This window comes from Argentina silus, assembly GCF_951799395.1.
Source record: "Argentina silus genome assembly, chromosome: 6".
Classification (NCBI taxonomy): Eukaryota; Metazoa; Chordata; class Actinopteri; order Argentiniformes; family Argentinidae; genus Argentina; species Argentina silus.
The window spans coordinates 9,546,438-9,565,051 of NC_139660.1; the positions used below are offsets into that span (position 1 = coordinate 9,546,438).

At 44.0% G+C, this 18,614-nt stretch overlaps 1 protein-coding gene across 1 annotated transcript in view; it reads right to left on the reverse strand.

Annotated features, from left to right (window-relative positions):
* The window catches only part of tgfbr3 (transforming growth factor, beta receptor III), a 55,567-nt gene that overhangs the window by 27,494 nt on the left and 9,459 nt on the right, over positions 1 to 18,614 (reverse strand). The window contains exons 2-3 of the mRNA XM_083671490.1: positions 13,927 to 14,114; positions 2,584 to 2,721 (exon numbers count right to left, since the gene is read on the reverse strand). Coding sequence (XP_083527616.1) covers positions 2,584 to 2,721; positions 13,927 to 14,114 — 326 coding nt within the window. The remainder of the gene's footprint in view (positions 1 to 2,583; positions 2,722 to 13,926; positions 14,115 to 18,614) is intronic.

Genomic DNA, 18,614 nt, shown 5'->3' on the forward strand with positions numbered 1-18,614 from the left:
AGGACTGGCAGGCCTGATTCAGGGCCCAATTAGCCTCAGGAAATAGCCTCTCTAAAGGAGGGCTAGAGTGACGGAGGTCTAGCTGGGAGGATCTGGGCTGAGGTGTTAAGACCTACAAACCAATCTTATTGACTCTGTTACTCTATATGACCACCACAGCCTTCTCTCAACTCGCTATAAGAGGTATGAACCTAAACACACTGGACATGGCACTGTCTCCTCTAGCACAGCCAGACAGGAGATCTGTGTTCTTGTCAGACCACCAGTTAGAGCACGAGCCTGGCTCTGGTCAACATTTGGTGAAGCATTGACCAAGGTACATGTGGCTCTATCTATGCAGTGGGTGATTCTGTGAGGCTGCCGATCAGCCTCTGTTTGTCACAGGCCTATGCAGTCAGTCTAGGCAGAGCAAGAACAGGAAGCGGGAGCACTGTCAATGTACGGGGAGATTGGGTGTTCTTTCTTTCAGCGGGCCGTCTCTTTGTGCTGTGTTTGGGTTCCGTTGCAGCATGTTAACGAGGTGTCCCCGTGGAGCGAACCCGAGAAGAGGAGCAGCTCCTGGGAATCTGGTTACGGCTCTGAGCAGCCAGCCTAACGGATAGGATGTACCAGTGCTCACTCTGTGCACCGCTGGAGGGCCCAGGGCTGTCACTCAAACATACAACACGTACCTTGCCTAACTCAGGAGGGATAATGCAGACAGCCAAATGATTACATTAAACCCACTGTATGAGTCAATGTGTCTCAATGAGAGACACATAAATGGCTGTAAATAACTGGTCATGCTCCAAGGATGTCTTCATTTTACTATTTGGAGGAAAATCCAAAATATTTCTATTTTGTAAATACTGTATGCAACTTTATCTTGTGACATAATACTGAGGTATGCCGAATAGTAAAGCTGTCACTGGAGAGGGTTTTGGTCTTACCCATTACTCTGGGAAAGCAGACACAGGGTCCCATATCATATCCCATGTCTAACAACATTAGACAGTATAAGCTCTGCTTGGACTGTCGGCTTCATAGCTGTTGTCAGCTGTTTTATGTCTGCCACCATTGACAAGGGGAGACATTTACTACTGCACTGACCTGCTGATGGACTGCTCAGAGACATGCAGAGCACTGGCTCTACGGAATTACAGATTTACAAAAAGCAGCGTAGGTAGCGATCAAAGAATGAGTTTGCATGGTAAAGAACGTTCATTGGAGAATGCTGTTATTTGGTCTGGACAAGGGACTTTCTAAAAGTTGAGGTCGAGCACTGGCCTCTACGTACCATTTGTATGTTTTGTGGATATTCACACATTTGCCGCTATTAGAAAACGTAGCATCAGTGTCGCCAAAGAGGGCAGCAACACATAAAATTACATGCTACACCTTTAATGTAGTTTTTGGAGATCATGTGCATGTGTATTTGTGTGTGTGCATCAGTATTCAACATTTTGTCTCAAGCTTTCATGCTAGGATGATTTGCATGTGAGGGATAAACAAGAAAACATATCACCACATATGGAAATAATTTGAGTATGCAATGCTGCATTCTTGTGGAATGTTAACGCAAATTTGAAAATGATTACTTCAGAGAACCCTTAGCCTGAATGTTTTCAGAGCGTATAAGTCAAGGTAGGAGTACTGTATACAGCTAGGCTTACAGGTTGAGTTAAGCCAAGGAGGCCTATTGGTTTCATTTTGCTGTGATTTTCTCATGTGATACGGTGGCTTAGGCCTGGAGAAATGGGGCAGTCCATTTTAATTTTTCTCATTAACTCTCACAGCGAGGCCCTCTGGTCTCCTTGCTAAATATGGCTGGCTGTCTAGGGGGCCTGCCTCCCACTACTCCCAGAAACCCAATCTCATGCCCCCCCTCATATGCACCTTTGTAAGGGTTTTCGTGACGCGGGAATACGCCCTAGATGATTTGTACTGCTGTCCAGCCATCAGCAGGATTGTTTCGAAGAGAGAGGGAGGCTGTGGTGGAACAGCCCTCCACTGTTTAACAGAAGGACTGGAAAACAATCATGTTCTTAGGGAGTGCGGTGCTAACAAGCTGATCTCTCTGCCCGACTTTATCTTCTTGTATAAACAAATATGTTTGATCCCAAACTGTGTCAGAGCATTTCCGCCGACAACCTCTATGTGACACTGACTTGAGCATAGCATACAGTAGGTATGTGAATGCAGACTTAAGACTTAAGAGCTAACCCTAATCACTTTTGGGTTGACTGTAACAAAGTCTTAAATCTGGTGTCTTAGCCATCAGAGTGGTGTGTTTGTCACCAATTATTAGAGTTTACTACAAAAGGAAGTGGAAAGTGTGTGTCTGCATTGCGTAAGGACAAGTCTGCCCACAATGGCAAAACCACTGCTGTTGAAGGGTGTGTGGTTGTTGTCTACAGACTGAGTGCAATCATGATTAATCTGTAATCAACAGCAGAGTTTGCATGGCTTTCTAATGCAAAAGGTTAGCAAACTAAATACCTGAGGAAAGTGGATGCCTGAATGTTCACAAATGTTGGTATGAGAGAAATACATCCATGGAATAAAAGAGAGAGATTGGAATGGGCTTAGTAAAGCTGGACTCACATGGAAGGTGTGTTTGATGCCCAAGGCAAGCTTTTCTGTCTTGATCTCCCAGATCACCGGCTGGGGCGAGTTGAGCACGAAGGCCAGGGGCTTCTGGTGGACCAGCAGGGACTGGATGGGCTTCAAATGCAGCTCCACCTGGGCAGGAGACACAGAGGGTTAATACTGGGGCCATTTACACCTGGTGCAGGAAGAATACAAAGCGTAACATACAGCATTATAAAACTGAACCTCAGGGTCATTTTAACAGAGCTCAAGGGGAACCCACAGAGAACATTTACAAGCCATGGTAGGGTCAGCTACAGTGCATCAAATCAACCCATTTCACACAGCTGCACTATGAAAAAATACAAAGCCTTTTATTTGCTGGTGTTCTCTCAGTGTTATCAAAACACTGTGCTCCAGTCTGTTGACTGTTCCTGCGTAATTACAGAGCTATAATGTTGCAGATTGTTGTCCTTTATCTGAGTTTTTTTTTTGTTTATGCACTCACTTTGCTGATAATCTCACAGAGATTGCTAGTTCTGTTTTACCCTGGAAGGCAGTAACACAGCTCTGATATGTGGTCTCAGTGGTATCTGAACTTTCACACACTGGAGTCTTTGTTAGTGCAGAAAAAAGAAAGGAGCGAGTCTCTGTTACCCACCCCACAGCGTGGAGCTATGCCTTTGGTGCTCAGACTGTCATTAAAATACATTTTCGCAATCTGTTAGACAGGAGAGCGCAAACTCCCACTTTTGGGAACTCTGTTGTTGTACACTGCCCTCCACTGCTGGCCCCATCTAGGCCCAGTGGACCAAAACTAACAGGGTGATTTAAGGCCCTGGCGTGCACTGAAACCAAACTCTGCTCCAGACATGTTTGGATTTAGCCCCCCATCATGAGCTTGACAAATAGGCACAATTTCATCACAATTCCAGTTTTAGGTGCTCCACTATCAGATTGTCAAGTAGGTACTCCATTACCTGAGGGTAAATACTGAACACCCTGAGAGGAAATGGAAGTTCTTACATGAAAACCTTTTCAGGGTGAAATACCAAGTCTTGATCAGTAGTGATAAAAGAGGAAAAGACGGGGAAAACTACAGTTTGACACAATTTCTTAAACCTTTCTTCACTGCCTCTCTCCTTTCAGCCCGGTCTCAGCCCTATTCCCAGGCTAATCATATTAGTCCTTTCCTGCGTGTGAACTGCCAAGCTTGTAAATCACTAACTCAACCCACAAGGAATTCTGTCACTGTCATATTATCTACTTTAACTGACTCTAACTTAATCAGTCAAAACAGGTTCAAAAGAGAAAAAGAGAATAGAGATTTCTTCTGTTCAAAATCTTTAGTTTAGTTTTATTTGACAAATTGTCAAAACAATTGCAATGATGATGAATCCATGCACAAATAGTAAGTTGTAAGTTGTAGTGAGCCAAGAAAACATTGTTGGCAGCACTGCATATTTCAAACCCCAGATTCTTATCTTGTAAAGAAACCCTCTTGAAATGCTTTTATGGTCTGTTACTGTAACAGATATGCTCTTGGGTTCTAAATGTTTAATATATTTCAGGTTAACTATGGTTAGACATAAACTGTGTGTGTTGGTCAAACTGCTTTGTGGGGGGATCAGTAACAACTGGTTAAGCAGTCTAATTACCTCAGACACCAAAAACTACCGTGAACCAGACGATTGGATAGACAGAAAGTTTGCCGGTCCCATCCCTCCCACCATCTTTCTCTCCCTCTTTTGCAGCATTTCATACACTGTCACTAAGACAAGATATGAGCAGCATCCCCCTCACACACTCCACGCCTCGGCCTGTCAGCCCCAGTCTCCTCACACAATCTCCCTCATTGTCCATCTCTAAAACACCCCACCTTTCTGCCTCGACAGAGACGTGTGCTATCCAGGGGAGAGTGACATGTTTATCCACCGGCTTTGACAGATGCTTGGCATCCAAAGAGCTGTGGCTTTGACACACTATGAAGCAGGGGGGGAGAGAAACTGAGACTGAGGAACAGACACATACAGAGCATAAGGGAGAGTGAATGCATAGCTTCAAAGTTGCCTGATCAGAGTCTCCCACAGATCTAAGCCCCGGAGACGAGGAGGTAAAATGAGAGTGTTTAGAGACGTGCAATAAAAGGGATGCAATAATCATAATAAAAAAGGCCCTCGGAGAGAGACGAATGGAAGAAATTACTAAACAATTATCTCCAATGGGGCTTGGCTGGCGCTTCACACGCGGTCATATAAGAGTCTCACAAGTTTCTCTCGCGGCTCTATCTCTTTCTTTTTTTCACTCCTCTCTCCATGTTTGTCCTTGTGGAAAATTGTTGATGCTCATCTAATCTACTTAAGCCTCCTCCCACTTTCCAGACTGTGGAAAAAGCCTGTCCATCCCTCCTCAGAGAATAACGGCAACCAAGATACAATCCTACCTGGATATATACGCTTGGCTGTTGGGCCTTGGCTTTGAGAGAGGGAGAGTTGGAGAGTTGGAGAGAGAGAGAGAGAGAGAGAAAAAGAAAGGGAGAGTTGTAAAAAATTTGGAATTTTAGCTCCAGACAGAAACAATTCCAAAAGAACTGAGTCACCTGAAAGTGAAGGCATAAACAGAGTTGCGAGGAGACAAAACGTCAACGGCATTTAAAGTGAGTAGAAAATAATCACATTGTAATACCCTCAGATTCAGTGTGCCCAAGGGAGGGACACTGAGGTATACAGTACATTGAAAAAACATTTCAATATGGGTCCATTTAGTCATAATCTTTCACATTCACCAATGGTTAGGTAAGAATTGATCAGGAGGGGGTAAGATAGATAATGTGACACCAATAAATTAGTTCTGCCCTGGGACTAGACTCTTTCAAACTCCCCACTCCCACTCCCACATGCCAGATGTGAAGCACTCAACAGCAGCTGCTGTACATCTCTGCCCACAGAGGGAGATGCCTTCATGAGGACTGGCGCATTGGCTGGTAGCAGACCAGTTTCTCAGCCTATGGTAATGTGATTTAGACCATGTCACAGGGCCCAGGGCGTGAAGAGAGGAGGACCAGAGGCATAAAGGATCAAAGGCCCTCCACTTGTGTTAGCAGGGATCAGGTGGCAACGGGCGGGGCTGACCAGCCCAGAGGCAGGCACCTTCAGGGGCCCTGTGTGCAGGAACCCAGGATCCCAGCTTGATTGATGATGAGGATTTGGTGGTCTAGGGTCCATTACAGTCACAGGCTGTATTTCCTTGTGGCCTGAGAAGGGAGGTGTGGAGGCTTGTCTGGGCCTATCACATTACAGTGAAATCAAAACCCTCACAGGGGACGACAGCTGTTGCCAGCCCAGTGAGGCCAGTGAGACAGCATACCGTGACTAGTCAGAGCACACAGAGGTAAACAAGGACAAGCCAATTCAATAGAAATCCACCAAAACTCATAATTCATTACTATAGACATTACAGATCATAAGCAAATGACTAGTATAAAGAAAGAAAACAAATACTGTAACAATACAAGAGAAGAAGATTGAATTGTAATGAACGCACACAATGCATATTTACTAAGGTATGGCAAATAGTATATTCAGAGGGAGACATCTGATGCTGCCAGAATGTAATTATGCAGCGTGAGCCAAAGCATTTGGCCAGTGTTAAGCATCTGAATGCAATTCCATGACCTTTTAGGCCAGAGTAAATTACATTTCCTGGCCAAGATTCATAAATATATCAGCATTGAAAAGTGAAACTTAAATAACTCTAATGCATGGCCCCTGGTCAAATAGTACCCAGTATAATGCAGCTGTCATTTCTTGCTGGTCTGTCAGACCTGACAGCATTGGCTTCAGTAGCCCTGCAGGAAAAGGGTGTTTCCTTTATTGACAGAACTAATTATGTGCCTGACAGTCCTCAGTGACTCAGAGCAAACTCAAAACATCCTTCAATTAGCCAAAGAGTAAGACTAATCTATGAAAACATTCTCCCTCCCAGGCAAATAATAATGGCAATCAACTTCAGCTTGAAAGAGGGCACTTTATTATCTGAAACAGAAATAGAGTCGAGCAGCCTCATAACAATGTGGAATGGTTTTCAATGTGTAAGCCTACCCATCAGGAACCGTTTGTAACTGGGTTGATATATTTAATGAACATACAATAAATGCCATATTTTACCAAGGTCTGGGGAAACGTGTCCCTGCATGCAGGCAGCACTGACAGAGACGAAAAGTCAAGGTGTGTGTGTGTGTGTGTGTGTGTGTGTGTGTGTGTGTGTGTGTGTGTGCGTGTGTTTTTGTCTGTCTGAATCTTGGTTCTTTCTGGATCACTGCACTGAGAGAGAGGAGGGTTGGTTCTCTGTGGGGGGATAAGGGAGGCCAGGGGAGAAGAGTTCAGTGGCAGGGGCAGAAGAAAACCTGTTGACTGCTCTTATCGTCGTCACACGCTTGATCTGGGGGTGATGGGACCGCTACCTGGAGCCTCTCCACTGCACTCTGATGTTAATCAGTCTGCCTCCAGCCCTCGGCCGAGCAGAAAAGAACAGAAAGATAAGACATAAGGGGCATATAAGGCCTCATGGGTAGATAGCAATCTGGGTCTGATAAAGGCCAATGGCTGGGGATGCTGAAGAAAACATCACAGCATCAAGGGGGGAACAGGCTGCAGCGAGGCAGACCCAGATCTCAGGCAGATACGTTTAAGTGGAAGGAGTCCTTACAACTTCCCGCCTGTATCGCGAAATGCATTCACGTCATGAAAGCCTACTAAACCCCTCGGAAAAGAGAAGGATAGTCAAAAGGTGGCATGACTGGCATCACATTAATGTACAACATGTTCAATAACCTTTTGTAGGATGTCAGTGATCACTCAATGGGTATGAGTGTCATGTATGATTCACCTATACCATACATCGAAAATATATGTTCCTTGGGACCCTTGACTCTGGAAAATGACAAGATCCCATTGCTACATTGTGTATGTAGCTTATGTAGCTTGCCTATTGTGTGCGTCAGTCCCATTCTAAACCTCCTCCAGGAGCTGTGCTCTCTGCAATCGGCTGTTTGTGCCTGGTGAGTCACAAACAGTCACACGCTCACACAGGCAATGCTATCTAAGAATTCCACCTGATAAAACAATCATCTGCTCAGGCTCACGCTGATTCAGGGCCAAGAACTCGCCGTTTGATGTTAGCCTTTGCTATTACTGGCCCCCTTTGTTTATTTCCAGCCCTATCACCCAATCATATGCCCAGATGAGTACAAGGAGCTCCAACAACTGTTTATATCCACAGCTACCAGAGAATAATGTTTGTTTTTCAGAAAACATTGCTGCTAGATGCCAGCGACATGGGAAACGGCACCTCCAGGAAATACCTAATATTTCCCACAATGCCCATCTGCGTCAACAGGGATGTGGCTGGTGGCTTGGAAGGAGAATGGCAAAAGGGCACTTTGACATGTGACAGAAAGGGCAATAAAAACCTGATACCAAAACCGGCAGACCAAGGTAGAGTCAACAGAAATGTATACCTCAGATGAGATAATCTTTTTGGTAGCCCTCAAAAGATATAACATTAACACCTTAATGTGTTTCTCTTACCACAAAAGCCCATAGGTTTAGAACTTGGCTGAAATTTGAGCAACAAGGCTAAACTGTTGATTCAAGTCTCTCTGCCTCTCCCCCTCCCTATTTTTCTCTCTTTCTCCCCCTCTCTCTGACTCATTCACTCGCCTTCTCCCAGCTGGGATACTTATTAACATTGCAAGTGGCGCATCTAATCTTGTGCAAATGCTCCACAAAATAATGATGTGCTTATCTGAGAACAGTATTAAACACAGCCCCGACCTGATGCTTACAGGCCTTATCAGGGATCTGGGGGTGTAGAATGGCCGCTTTGTCCCCCCATACTGGGCCTACTATTCCCTTTCCAGTCTCCGGCTTGTCTCTTACATAGGCACACACTCAAACACGGGGGAGAGAGAGAGGAGGTGGGGCTCTGGTACTTTGATCCTGGTCACCGTGACTGATGAGGTCATAGCTGTTTACTTCATAATGATTGTGAACATTAACCTGGAACCAAAGGATTACCGTCCAGTTGAATTTGTTGATTGGCCAATTTCTATATCGTAGTGTTTTCGTGAGCTAGTACAGCGAGGTTTCCAGTCCGTCTTCTCCATCTTAAACCCAGCCTGGCCAGGAGCGTCAGTCCTTCAGAAGTCTCATCAAATAAAGCCAGTGAGCTCTCTCTCTCTGAGATATAGCTCCCTTGTTCTAGAAAATCTCAAAGAGGGCGGGGGTGGGGGGTGGGCGGTGCTTTGATGTCTCTGGTTACAGTGATGAATTCTGCTACTACTCATCAATAAGTCATAAAGCTGGCAATACATACAGCTACGTATCTCAGGACACCATCACTCTGAGTTTTACAAAATATGTGATACTGAATCATATTTCTGTATTTGGTTTTACTGTGCAGTAAGTGTCAATTGATTGTTTTCCCCAAGCCAGGTCACAGCACCATAGTAACGAGTACCAAATAATTTACTGGTCTATTTCATAAGAAATGATTTGTTATCATTTTAACAGTGAGAGGTATTAGTGTGAGCATATCACTGTCAAACCAGTATGCACAGTCACCACTAAGGTGTTCCGTTTCACTTAATCACCCAATTTAGCTGTGGAGATTGGACGAAAGCCAGTCGTATTGTGAGGCAAGTGCAGCTGTGCATTTCTCTCTGTTATTAAAAGCATAACAGCCCCAGACCCTCTGGTTTATGCCAATACAGAATGAGTTCACCCAGAGCAAGCAGGAAACTATTCATTTCTCTCACTTCTTTCGTGAAAATATGGGGGAACTGCAAGCACTTGTCCAGTTTCACACACAGATGTGGAGAGGATGTGGAGCAGGCCTGATACACTGCAGCTGCTCTGTGTGTGTGTGTGTGTGGGGGGGGGGGGGGGGTATGGATGTATCAGCTTTTCCTGCACTGTGAATGTCCTGTTCCTCTTCCTTTTCTTCCTTCCTATATTCTATATTATTTCCTATAACTTCCCTGTAACCATGGGGATCAGATGCAGGACTCTCTGTTGTAATCAAGCCAGAAGGGACCGATCATATAACCCATTTTCTGATTAAAGAATAATTTTGAATCGTCTCAATAAATGCATTGTTTTATAAGAGGCATTGTATATTTGTACCTTTGCTATGCAGAAAAACCTATCTTAGACAATGTTTTTTTTCTGAGACCATTGGGTGGAAGGTTTAGTGGTCTCTGCTTGGCCAGGCCAATATGCTGATGCACAGTTCAAAACTGAAAACTGCAAGTTCCACATCAGTCCCTCAGTCCAAATAGTGAGTGCTTGAGCTCAGCTCAGCCAGAGCAGGCCACAGGCCTACACATTCTGTTCTGTGGCCCAGACACGACTTCCTCCTCCATCATGAGAGGCGGAGGACTCCAAAAAACATCTTCATAATCACAGACTGACCAGCCACCTCTTTGCTGACTTAGAAAACAAGCATCCGAGCCACATTCCAAAGCAAACAGAGGATAAGCCTCATTACAGAGAGTGAGATGAATTAGCATGTATCCAGAAAGGACTGAGATGGATTAGAATGTCCGTACTAACAAACCCTCCCTCGCATTTGTCACATTGTGGATATTGTTAATGGAAGCCGAGGCAGTAAATCATAGGGTCCAGTGAATTGTTTAATGTTTGTGTCTTGGATGATCTGCTCCATCTGTCGCTGAAGGTCAGGGGCAGCTAGTGTCCATGAAACCAAACCCTGACGCTGGGCTCCCTGTCATACATATGCAACACAGTGGACTATGGTTGAAGGACAGGGGAGGGCTGGACGGGGGGGGCTGGAGTCCAGATGGGCACATCTGTGCCCACGTCTCAGGTAGGAAGGCCGTTAATGTCAAGGATCACAGTCGGCGAGCTGCCAGATGTCCTTAGGATGCTTATCTCTTAAAGAGACACCCACAGTCACAGTCTCTGGTCGAGCCTGTGCAACCTTCTGTAGCCAAGGCCAGGTCTGGGAAAGTGTGTGTGTGTGTGTGTGTGTGTGTGTGTGTGTGTGTGTGTGTGTGTGTGTGTGTGTGTGTGTGTGTGTGTGTGTGTGTGTGTGTGTAGAAACAGCAGTATTTATGCCTCCTCCACATCCCTCCTCCTTGGACAAAACAGGTGAGAGGAGGCAAGGCCAGGCGAAATAGATGTTACGTTTCACAGACAGACATAAAAACATGTTTTCCATAACAATGTTCTTTTCTATCTGCTAACCCTGCATTAGCATTGTTTTATTGTTACTGTGAGAGTCATCATAATTTCTTTGTATTGAGCAAAGAAATTGAGACATCATGGAATTGGCCCAAAGCAAACAGTTCAAGTGAAATACTCTCAGTGAAATAATAAAACTTGAATGAAATATATTTCTTTAGAAGATGACATGCACGTCTGTTTTCGCATGGCTCTTGAATGTGTTTCTTTGTCCAAGCTCAGCGGAAGAAAAAAAAAAAAAAATCATTAATCTGATTTAAAGTTTCAAATTCAGTCTGAAAGGGGGCAATGTCAGTCACAAAAACATTAACAGTGGCCAAAATGACAAACAAAAATACATGAAACATCAGTTTCACAACCAAAACAAGCCCATTCTCATACAGTGTGTCAAGGGGGATGACAGCTGTCTCTAGGGGCCACCGGGCTAGAGTATGCAGCTCTGTTTTCTGTCCCTCCCAGGCAGAATTAGTTGACAGTAATAGAAGTCATTATTTGGGCGGTGGCACCAAGCAGGAGAGGTCTCTAAGGAGAAAATGATTTGGACAGCCATCTTCTCCTGGGTTATGCTCAGCCTCATCATTGCAGAGGCCTTGGTTTCCCATAATCTCCATGATTGTGTATCACTTGTCAGACCGGAATGATCCCAGATGTGTTACGTTGAAGGTCCTCTCTGCTTGGTGCTTCACCAATCTCTCCTCTGATCAAAGACGCACAATAATTGTGCAGAGGATATCAAAGTCTAACAAATACCTGGGACTTGGAATGTGGTGAGTGGAACAATCTTATCTGCCAGCCGCTGTAGACAAAACTCACCTCAGGTTAGCTTTTGTGGGAATACCTTTGCCACTTCATAATGCACCTTTACACAAGTACTCTATCAGTTGCTGCTCATGTTCAAGAGAGGCAGGATCTCTATTCTAAACTTGGCAGGTCTCCCCCACAATGAAAACCAAAAGAATGAAATCACAAAAACACCTACCATCTCTTTTCAGTGTGATATTTGTTTCAATGTGTTTCGGCCTAATGTATAGCATTCCATTGTTCAACTTCAGACTATGTCCTTATAGGCAATTTGTTGTTTATTTTAAAAGAAACCCTCAATCAAATAATTGAACTTAAGCTAATTAGTATTTGTACACTACCCACCATAGGCAGCATGAATTTTGGAAGTTAATTAGGAGATAATCAAAAGGCTATTCAATCACAAGCAAGATTGTTCGATTCCAATAGGGTTAGGCCTACAGCAGGTCTACATTAATGTCAATGTATCTATTCTATCATTGCAGACATTGTGCTCAGTACTACTAGGAGACAGGGTCCTGTGCTTTCCTTCTCAATACCTAAGAGTGTAATCAAAGACTTTGCCACATCTCAACTATGATTTAAGAGGACAGGCATGTATGTAATAAAACATGTGTGTATATCCTCATTTTACAGTATAATGCAGTCCCTTAACTTACTTTCAAGGAGGCTATATAGTCTATGTCAGAGGTAAAAACTGGAAAACCTTTTTTCTGACCAAGTTATCTGACCTGAAAACTCTTGACCCTAGTTATAACCTATAGTTAGGGCCCAGTTTCTCTTTCTGGTCAGGTCACATGGTCAAGAAAGTCTTCTGGATGAGAACAGACATCCTGGAGTGAATTCATTATTTACCTGCTGACTCAACACACTGACACCAAGTTCCTTTAGATCTGGCCTTGGCAATGTTTAGGTCTACATCAGCAGCTTAATCCCAAAGGCAAGCCTAGACATGCTGCGTTTCACACTTTCATGACTGAAGACGTTGGGACATTTTAAAACCCTGACACAGCAGAGAGAGAGATGGAGGGCCCATGATTCATGGCACAGCTTCAAAACAGAGGTTCTGTCATATTAGCACACATGAGAAAGCAATAAGGATCCAGGCAGTCGATGAGGAATCTCATAAAAGGTGTTGTTGGAAAATGCTTGGATATGCATACCATATCAATGTGCAACAAACAAATATGATGAATATGATCCTTTTCTCTCCTTTTAGAGAAAGGGTAACAGGGTTTGTTGACTGTACGGAGATAGGGACGATAACATTTTCTCTGCCTTTTGTTTTACCCTGCGGAGCTTCCAACAACAATCTGATCTCCCGCGGATGTTTACAATCTTCTGCTCCCTTGCTTTGGCCAACTAGCCTTTCTTGTGCATCCTGTCTACAATGGGTGGGAAGGAACGGCGGCCATTTGCAGGGCCCCTGATTACAATGGGGGCAAAAGAGGGCAGTGGATAGATGCAACAGATTTGGTGTACAGTACTGTATGTGGAATCACTATGGAGCAGCTGAGGTAGATTGATGACAGACAGGAGAGCTATGACGATCTTGGCACAGTTAAAAACAGTTGAAGCAGAAATCATATCTAATAAGGATGAGAAATTCAAACCTCTCTATTGTCTTTCATGACAGGGTCAAGTAAAGACTCTGACTTCCGCCACCACTACCTCCTCAGCCTAGGCTGCTGTTATTCTTTTATGTTACATTTTGTACTGTCTCTTATTAGATTATTTAGCCTGAGAGCAGCAAGGGGTGATATTTGCAGGGTTTTGCTCTGAGTGGGAACCCCTCTTCCAGCCCTGTTGAGCAATGATAAAGTAAACAAGAAATTATGGAGGGTCCCAGAAACTGCTTGAGTCAGCACAACTCACAGCCAGAGAGGCCCTCCAGCATTTACAGCATCAATTAATTTGGTATGGCTGCTGAAAGCCAACCCACACAGCTATTTCTTTAAGATGGCACTCTGCCCATGCTACAATACTGATCAAATTATCAACTAGTGGATATGACAGTTTTCTTATATACTCATCTGCTGAGGCCAAACTAAACTCTGTTTTTTCATTGACACCTGTGTGTGTGTTATGGCAGAAAGAGCAAGTTGGGAGGAAATATCACTCTGTGAGGTGTGTTGCACTTTTGTCACTCTGACAGAGGTCTGTAGGTCAGTTAGAGACAGTCTACTACAGACATTGACAGTGTGGGGCTCTGGAGTCTTCAGTAGACTCTCTAATGCCACCATGGTTCCCTGGAACATCCCTTGGTGTTCTGGCGTAGATGACTCTGACTCACCTCTGCTGGAGAGTCCTCTGATCCTTCAGGCAAATGGCTCCTCAGGTTGATGATGTGCACCTCCTGAGGGAGGCCAGTGGTGCCCCTGCTGGCACAGCCTGACATGGCGGTGAAACTCTTCAGCATGGCCTGCACTGGGTGGCCCACGCCCACTGGAAGAAGCTCACACGGGCTACGAGACAATGGCCCTGCGGGCGGAAACAAAATATAATTATTAAATACCATATCATTAATTCTCAAGGTACATAAAACATAACTGCACAAAACTAGTAAATAACTAGTCAGCAGCACAGCAGAAATGGGCATTGTCTGCGCACACAATTCACTTCTCAAACTAAGATATTCTGTCCACTCCACAGCCCACTAGCACAGACTCACCCCTTAACAAAGCACCACCACTCTAGCTGGCCCTCCACAGGCTGTTAAGGTGCTAGACGTATAATCAAGACGACCCATAGCATCCCCATTATATTCCTCTACTGCCACTTTTACCCATTCTTCTTTTCCTTAAATGGTTATATCTGACCTTCACTAATCACCTAGCAGAGCTGGACGAGACTTCACACTTTGCTGCACTTGGAGCTTGAAAGCCTAGAATTAGCCATTAACTGTAGTCATCAGAGTAGTTGCCTTGGAGATGTGGCAGGTTGAAGTTATAGTCTGAAGCAAAATGCCTGTCAGAGGAAAAGTCTACAGTAATGGCCTGATTCACCTCCTACATTTCAGATAGATGACCTTGGAACACAACAAGAGAAGCTAGTGTAATAGGGATCAAGCAATTGAACATAACGAGCACAACTTGTTAACAACGCCTCTACAAAGGGTTGTCCTAATAAGGTCATATATTGGAGGGGGGTTTTCTCAAAATTTTCTATGGATTTGAATCAGATTTTTTAAAATCCTTTCATGTCACTCACAACTAATTGGTATCTAGTGCAGGTCACATTGTGGGGTATGTTACTTAAACTGAAGATTATGCATTATCCAGCTGAAGTCAATCAGTAATTGGTGAATTCTCAGAGTGCGACAGGGGGCTGAGTGTGAGGGCAGCAGTCTAAACTCAGGGCCCTCTCACCACTCGGCTGATGTCCCGTCCATCCATCCAGTTGTGTGAGCAAGAACCATGGCTCTCGTGTGGAGAGGAACAGTAGGAGCAGTGAGCCCCGTCAGTCATGCAGAGCCCGGACCCAGCATGGTGAGAGGGCACTAAAGCCCAGTCTGGAAGGCTGCTGTCTATGTTTTGTCTGCTGGCCTGCAAAAGCACATTTGGCCATCACCTACAGTGCAATGTGCTGTAAGCGTCTGGTGAATTTGATTTAAGTTCAAAACATGTCATTATTGTAAGACAACACAACACATCGCACTGCACTTCTACAGACCCTTCTACAGACCCTTCTACAGACCCTAACCCTAACCCTAACCCTAACCCCACAGGCTTGCGCCAGCCAAGGGCCACTCACATTTCAAACACTGCACGATAAACATGCAAATGTTGGCGATAGTGATCAGGGGGAACATTTGGAAATAATTAAAGAAAAAATGAAAGACAAGGAGATAACTTTTATTATAGAAATATTATTATATTATATTATATTATATTATTCAACTTCATATACAAAACCATTCAAATACCTATTTACTACGTCACAATATGTTAATACCATGTTGTTACTAGAGTAATCACAGAGTTTACGCAGGTATTAGTGCAACTTGTTGTAAAGTCTTACCCTGTATGGTACAGTATGTATGATCAGCATAATGGCCTCGCCTCTACTTGTAAGGACAGAAATACTTTATTGTCAGCATTTGTCTCCCGAGATCAAGTCTCTGACAGATGTCAACCTATGCTTTGTACAGCTTCTATCAGTCTCTTGGCGCTTGTGAATTCATTCTGCGTGCCCACAGGAGTTGCTCTTTGATGTTCTAGATGGGAGCATACATTCAAAAACACAGCGATGGATGGCTTTACTGGGAAAAAGAAGGAGAAAGGATTTAATGGCAAAACCTTGTTGTGGTGCATCTGTGTTCCACCCCCTGCTTCCCCCCTAACCCCTTTCTGCTCCCTCCGGAGTACAGCCTGGTCCCTCTGTAACCAAAGTAATCACGCCTCACTCCTTCAACCACGTCTGAGAGTACTCAAACTCACTTTTTCCCCCCACACATTCAATTGTGGAATAACAACAACCAGCCAGACATAGAGGAAAAAAGAAATTGTTCTTTCTGGAAGACTGCCAAAAGATTACAGTACTTGTTGGGCAGTGATGTTGTTTCTTTATTTAACTGCTGGAAAAAAAGACTACAGACAATAAAAATGTATTGGAAAAATGAATACAGAACATTTGGACAATAGTAGAAGGAAACCAACCATTTGTTTAGGGAATAAACAAAGACAGTGTTTCCATTGCACAGAATAATGTTTTTAGTATCTCATCAAAAAAATATGAGAACAGAACGGTGTTGGGAAAGATGCAGCTATACTGCTTTCAAGAGAAACAATAGAACCATAATGGATACATTCAAAATTATTTTGAGATTCTTTTGGTGTATGACCTATTTACACTCTATTAAAATGCAAATGTCTATCGGTCATTTGCAAGAGGGAACTTTAGTGGTTACACTAAATTAGGCCACGGTAGACCCATAGTACTGTACACTAATATCCAGAAATGCATGTATTATTTTCTGTGTAGTTGCATCCAACTGAATTTGAATCCCTGCACATCTGCTATAACCATCAGAGTCTGCAGCCTCCAAGGAGAAAAACAAATATTGAAAAAGGTCGGTCTTGCATCTGCTGGCCTTGCCACAGCTTTGTCTCTTCTGTCACCTTGTCTGTCTGTCCGTCTGTCTCTCCCTCTTTCTCCATCTATACCTCTCTCTCTCTCTCTCTTCTAGCCCTCTCTGTGTTTCCTCTTTCAGCAGCAGAGCACAGAGACGTCCTGTCCAGCAGCTGCTTGTGCCTCTCGCTGGCCAGGCTGTACGCCCACAGGAGAGGAATGAGAGAAGCTGTTGTCCATTTGAAAAACAACCCAAGCCTGAGCCCACCAGACACTCCACAGACTACACTACCTACTAAGCCTAACAGATGCAGTCCTATCTGATTATACAATTGATATTCCATCTGTGAAAGTGAAATGTCTACCGTAAAACAAAATATTAACCTAAGATTTTGGTTGGGGGAAAAAATAATCCTCTTCTGGTGGAAAATAGACAGACAAGGACCTTGGAATATCAGCTGTACTGACAATACAAAAAAAAAAAATCAAACCAATTTCAGCCATTCAAGAAGTTAATTTCATGTCTAGGATATTTATCCTGTAATTACATCACTGCATTTGTAACTGGTATGGATCAGTGTAGCGAACAGAGGCATGCTGATTAGGAGAGTAGAGGAGAAAAGGGTTAGATCAGCTTCCCTGTCCAACCCTCACTTCCCTGAGACTGAGGCCTGAGGGCATCAGGAAGCTCTAGTCAAGCAAATCTCCACACCAGGGGAGCCTGGTTCCCATAGGACTGGCTCTTCCTGTCTCGGTCTGGGTCCTGTCAGAGATGGGCCAGTCCCTTGGGGCTGGGAGCTTAGGGCTGTGGGAGAAATGGTCCTACAGGAGTGCAGCATGTGGGACAGAGAGCACACCTGTGTCAGTGCAGACAGTGTGGTCCGACCTGGCCCGACAGACTCAACATCAACATTCCACTATGCTCACTACACCACGCAGGGCCAGCCAGAGCCAGGAGCACATAGTCAAATACAGAGCAAAAACAACATTTCTGAACACTTCACCGAGTTGACCAGAGAGGTTTCTACAAAACTGACTAATGAACTTCAGTACACTCCTCCTTTCTCTTAAAAGCTCAAGTATTACTTCAAAAGAAAATAGTATTTGTTTTCATAAATGAATATTCAAATTCAAGTCCCAGTCATAGAAAGAATAAAATGAAGATGAATAGCTGAAAAATGTGTCTTTGCCATGTGTCTCAGCTGCTATCTCAATTTCCTGAGTACTTGTTCGTCTTCTACTCTTGCTCATCAATTTAGATTTTAAATGATGTATCCTGTCTTGTGATAGATACCAATGTGATGGTAGAATGCAATAAATGATGCATGCTATTAAGCTGAATCACTAAATGTATACATGTCACTCAAGCCATTTGGAGTCACAAGGCAGCAGTGAAAAGGCTCTTGTTATCTACAGTATGAGCCACAGTTTAAATTAAGTCCTATGAATACTGTGAATAAGGAGGTTAATAAGCCACCCACATGGTATGGCCAAATTAAAAGATGCCAGAGAAAATGAGAAAGAGCTGATAGCCTACTGTGACTTTGACACCGCCCTCGCCCCTGATACAAGGGGAGGGCTTTCTGTCAGCACACATGAGTTAAGGAAAGGGTGGCAGAAAACGCTGACTGGGTTATATAGTGTCCTAGGAAAAGCATCAGTGCAGTTGTGAGTTTGAGGTCACTGAATGTACACAGGGTAAAACCCACAGGCATTCACTTCTTCTAACCATGTGTTTTTGGAGAGAAAGTGAGAGATGAGAGATGAGTAACTCTTTATCAGATGAGTATCTCTTTATTATTCTACCAAACCCCACCTGACTGTGGGGGAGTTTGACACTTACAGCCAAAAACAGAGCTGCACTTCCCCTGCAGACTTCATTCTGCCCTAATACAACAACTTACTATGCCT